The sequence below is a fragment of the Papaver somniferum genome, chromosome 9 (genome assembly GCF_003573695.1).
Source record: "Papaver somniferum cultivar HN1 chromosome 9, ASM357369v1, whole genome shotgun sequence".
Classification (NCBI taxonomy): Eukaryota; Viridiplantae; Streptophyta; class Magnoliopsida; order Ranunculales; family Papaveraceae; genus Papaver; species Papaver somniferum.
The window spans coordinates 10,716,337-10,721,901 of record NC_039366.1 but is presented as its reverse complement, the minus strand read 5'-3'; the positions used below and the strand labels follow the sequence as shown (position 1 = coordinate 10,721,901).

At 38.4% G+C, this 5,565-nt stretch overlaps 1 protein-coding gene across 3 annotated transcripts; it reads right to left on the bottom strand.

The window, feature by feature from the left end:
• Nucleotides 1–238: 238 nt before the first annotated feature.
• Nucleotides 239–5,148, bottom strand: LOC113309411. Of its 3 annotated transcripts, none has more exons than XM_026557843.1 (4): nt 4,782–5,148; nt 4,557–4,683; nt 995–1,395; nt 239–803 (listed from the first exon to the last, which is right to left on the bottom strand). In XM_026557843.1, exons 1-4 carry the CDS (start codon nt 4,831–4,833, stop codon nt 760–762), a joined length of 624 nt encoding a protein of 207 aa, XP_026413628.1. In that variant the 5' UTR covers nt 4,834–5,148; the 3' UTR covers nt 239–759. The 3 variants fall into 3 exon arrangements, with proteins under 3 accessions (XP_026413628.1, XP_026413626.1, XP_026413627.1); XM_026557841.1 differs by having other exon boundaries at nt 254–803; nt 4,557–4,688; XM_026557842.1 differs by having other exon boundaries at nt 254–803; nt 1,002–1,395; nt 4,557–4,688.
• Between the last annotated feature and the right edge of the window lie 417 nt (nt 5,149–5,565).

Sequence of the window (5,565 nt, the reverse complement as noted above, 5' to 3'; positions counted from 1 at the left end):
TCTACGCACCAAACTCCTTCCCAAATCTCTACTCTTTTGAGAGATTTGTTGTGAGACCAAAATACACTAAAAACTCCTTCGAAATCCCTAAAGCAACCAACTCCCTAGTATTGTAGGGTTGTATGACTAACAGGGAGTTCCAGAGCTTTTTTTAAACTCCCCAACGACTAACAGGTGTTTTCTAGGGAGTTTAGGAGACTCCTCTAAACTCCCCCACGACTAACGGGGATTTGGAGAGACTCCCTCAAACTCCCCCACGACTAACAGGAGAAAACACAAATACATTAAAATCTCTCGAACTCTCCCACGACTAACCCCCGAAAATATATTGAATAACTTTGCCCACCAGTTCTGTTCTTTTGATTGGCTGTACTCCCCCTTTGCTTACTATTCTTCGTATCGGACCAATGTGTAAAATATGGTGTGGAATTCATTGAAACCCAAGCTAACCCGATAGGTTCTACCTCAATTGAACAACTTTTTGGTGAGCCCATGCAACAAATGACCACACCCCTGGAGGAGGTTCACTCTGACCTGTTCTGACTTGATTCAACTGAGAATCATCGATCGAAAGAAAGAGAGACCACTGAAAAACTTCAAGCTAGTATTCGGCTCAGCAAGATATCATCCAAAACGACGTTCAGTCAGCTGATTAGGTGGATCATGGCAAGACAGCAGTCTCTGCCTTATTGAACGAAAACAAACTGACCCGACAAGATTCTACTTGACAGATCATAAGGGGGCCTTTACACCTTGTTTCTAGGTTTTCAATCTCTGCTTTTGAAGGTGGATCATCCTCCCCCCTTCACAAGTTAATAAAAAGAACGCTTATTAGAACCAAAAAATCAGCTAGGAAATTGTTAAGAAGTGTCTTTTTTTCTAGAATGAAATTTTTGATGATACTTATAGTGACGAAATACTAATGAAAAACAAGACCATCAGATTCAAACATATATAGATCAAGGACTAAAGATCAAGAAAATGAATAGTGTACCATATACCACAAAATCAGGTTCACCGGGGGAAGACTTCTTGAATTTGTTGTTAGGCAAATACACATCAAAAGTTGGTTTCTCTTCATTGTTAATATGCATATCTCTGAGACAGTCAGTGATTGAGAACTCCTCTTCCAATCCCGATATTGACACTCCATTACTGTCTTTCGAGTCCCCAACACCGCTAGGAGTAGAACCATGATGCTTGTCCTTCTTCATGGTCCACTGAACACCATGACGCCCAACAATATATCCAAGTGATTTTAAGTGCACATAAGCTTTAAAAGAATCCCAACTACACCCGCTCTTTTGTTCTGTGAGCATAGCATACATATCTCCTAAAGAAAGAAGTGAATCATCACTGTTAACAAGAACCAATGCTCCTAGTTCAGCCATGAACCTAAGAGAAGATACAGACAGAGAATTAGTTTCGATGTTAGAATTTGACTAATTTGGGCTTGAATCAAGATGTCAATCCATCTATAACTAAACAAAAGCAGAAAATTCCAATCCAATCTTCTGAAGAAAAAATAGTATAGCTAATATGATGTTTTATGTCATTCCTGAACAAGTTTATGCAAGGAAAGCGGAAAGGGACGACAAACAAACAAGTTCAGGTAATACTATGTATCACGTCTTAAAGACTAGTTGATTAAAGATGTAGAGCAGCGAAAGGAAAAAAAAAAACTGTGATTCAAAGACGTGGATAAGATTTCATGAGCCAATAAGAAGATGGCCAAAAGTCTGATTTCAGGTATGAATACACTCCATACAACATGGATCATCCTAAAGTAATCCACCACAAATTAAAACTTCTGGATCAAGACTTACCAATCTGTTGGTTGCTTAAAAAAAGCTAGGCACTGTCTGATTTTGATGGTGTTACCATTTAAAATGATGAAATTTTTTAGTAAGGATGATCCATATGGAGAACAGTTCATCCTCGCCCAAAATCGACTTTCAAACCTTGCATAATCCTTCTGTGGCCACAGTCATAAAAGTTCGGGTAAGCTTGGTTGACGAACACCAACCTGACCAACATCATACTCAAGTGATTATAACACTTTACTCTCAGTATTCACCCAGATTTTGAGTGAACGAAAAATCAGGAAGCTCATTCCTCTCTCAAACCACTTACAAAACACACGAATGGAATTGCCATTCTGATGTAAGCGTTTCCATTCCCACCAACCAAACACACTTTTATGTATGTTTGGTTGAGGGAATGGGCTAGCATTGCGCAGAATGTGGTTCCACGTCTATGTTTAATACTCGTGTTTGGAGGAAGAATTGCTTTCCATGACGTTTTAGGTTCTCCTAAATGGGGGTATACTAAACCCACGAGATAGGAAGGATGATGTGATTTTCAGTGAGAATCATCCATATGACAAACAGGTCACTGTAGATCGACATTCAAAACCTTGGTTGCCAGTCATATACAAGGAAATAATCCAATGATCACCAAGACAGCAACAATAAGCAAGTGATTTCACTAGCACACATACACACTTAACCTACGTGTAGATGATAAAGGGGATGACTTCATGATATGATAATTCTCCTCATCGCATACATTATAACTCACAAAAGAAAAACTCCATGACTTGAATCAAAAGCCAGGGGATCATAAAGTTCACCGTAGATATGCTATCTACATGTGATGATTTAAAGTCTTAAAAGGAGTTGATTTCTGGAGAGGCAAATTGACATGGGAAAGAGAACATTCGCCGAATTAGCAATAAGAGTTTAAAAACACACTATGAATGGCCGATAGTAGACAAAGATCTTACTAAACAAAAATTTCACTTACAGACAAGGTTGTAGATACCCAGGCGTTTATCTATACATACTGTTGATATATTCAATCATTGATTATTCCTACCATAGTTGCTAACAATATCGACTTTACTCCCAGCATTGTCGACAAACCCACCTTCCTCCATGGGATCAGGAGTACCCCAATTTAGTGAAACCTAAGGGAAATAAACTCTCAATCCAATTACCAAACACAGGAATGGGATGACATTCCAGAACACCATGTCAACCAGGGACTAATTTCCTTTGAACACCATGTCAACCAGCATCGTATTCAAGTGATTATAACGCTTTACTCTCAGTACTATGATGACTACTATCCCTCATTTTGAGGAACCTAAAATCCAAAGTTCATTCCTCTCTGAAACCACTTCCAAGACATATTAATGGAATCTTTATTCCCAGGTAAGCATTTCCATGCCCGCCAAACAAACACACTTTAAGTATGTTTGGTTGGGGGAATGAGATAGCATTCCGTGGAACGTGGTTCCATCTCTATGTTTAATACTCATGTTTAGAGAAAGAATTATTTTCCCCGACGTTTTAGGTTCTCCTAAATGAGGGCATACTAAACCCACAAGATAGGAAGGATGACGTTATTTCAGTGAGAATCTTCCATATCACGAACAGGTCACTGTAAATTGACATTCAAAACCTTGGTTACCAGTCATATACAAGGAATAATCTAATGATCACCGAGACAGCAACAATATCACAATGAATTCACAAGCATGCATACACACTTAACCTACATATAGATGATAATGGGGATGGCTTTGGCGTATGATAATTCCCCTCATCGCATACATCATCCTCGCATACTTTATAACTCACGGAACCATCACTCCATGACTTGAATCAAAAGCCAGGTGAACAGATCATTGATTTTTCTTACAATAATTGCTAACAGTATCGACTTTACCCCCAGCAATTTCAACAAACCCACCTTCGTCCATGGGATAAGGAGTATCCTAAATTTAGTGAAACCCAAATCACGGAAATACATTTCAATATCCAATCACCAAACACAGGAATGGGATGACATTCCAGGAAAGTGATTTCATACCCTCGAACCAAACAAACTCTTAGACCACGTTTGGCTCACAGGTATGGAATCATATTCCCTGGAACGCTATTCCATAGTCACATTTGGTTAGCAAGTTTAGGAGAGACATTGTTTCCCTCGACTATTTAGGTTCCCCTAATAAGAGGGAATACTAAACCCAGAAGATAAGCAGGTTTATGATTCTCATCCTATGAAATAGTTGATACAACAGGAAAATCACATTCCGGTTCTATCCTAGCCAACCAAACACCGAAAATGATAGATTGACCGACACAAAAACCCGAGGCTAATCCCGCAAGACACATGTGAGGGGGACCCACCTTTACCTTTTTCTAATCCAAATGTTGAGAGCCGTTTTTGATCCATCCGATCCCCTATCGGGATGAAACGCGGGATAAAAACGCGGTGGGTGTAGCATCTCTCACCAAACACCAATCTAACAGGAAAAATGGTGTCCACATTTAGCAAAAACATGTTGAATCGATTTGATCTTATAATTCAGCCAAATACAACTTCTTATAATTCTACACCTCGTCGCATTATCCACAAATACAACTTCTAATTACTTTTATAATAACATGCCAAGATGCAAACAACAATTCAGCCACATTAATCTAAACTAATCATCTCAATGAAAACATACCAATTCACAAACAAAAAACATTATAAGATGCACTTACAGGGTCTCCTCAATCCATAAATAAGTGTTACTGTTTCGAATTATTCCTGTTGTAGCCCAACATCTACCTTTCTTCTCTAACACCTCCGCCATTTTCATATCCAAATCCCAGCGAGCCTTCGATTTAACTTTCCTAAAGAAATTAAGAATTAAAACAAACCAATGACCAGGGAATGTAAGCAATTTCAAGATTTTCAAAAATTGAATCTTAATAAAAATTTCATACCTAATCTGAAATTTAGGTATGGAACCAGACATAGAAAGAAGTTCATCTTCATCACTGTCTTGTAAATCAACCTCTAAATCTTGTGTTCCGTCAGAAGACGCTTCCCAATCTTTAACCTCCATCAATGATGCACTTTGATTTACAGTTTGTATGATTTGCAGAAACTCACGATTCCTGTCCCTGATAATACGAGTAGCTCAAGAAAATCCTTAAATCTTCAAATTTCTAATTAGACAGACCATGGAAAGAAAATTAAAAATACCAGAACTGCTGTTAGAGATTTGGAGTGAAGAGGGAGCGGGAATTTGGAGGTGAAAACTGAAAAATTTGATCTGATGTGATGTCGCTCTAGGGTTTTAACTCTCAAAATGAACTCTCTAGCATCTACCAGCTGTTTCTTACACTTGTTGGGTTTAAGATGTAAGCCAAGGCCCAAAAAAACGGAGTTAGTGGGTTAAAAGCCCAACACCACCCCAAAAAAAGAACGATTTTTTGGGCACTAGCCCATTTCGGTGGGGGACTACTTTGTGATTCACTTGTCCTCCCTAAATTTAAGGTGTGTCCAAAATGATTGGTGAAGACTAATCTACCCTTATCTTAATTAAGGTTCCTAATAACCCACTAATCTTCTCGTAATCTAACCCACTAGTCTAATCCACTAATAAAACCTAAACAACTGATTTCTTTAATCAGTTTCAAAAGAAGAAACTGTTTTTCTTCTTCATCTTCTTCTTCTTCTCCTCTATTCCTTTTCTTCGTGAACATCGACATTAATCGTCGATTC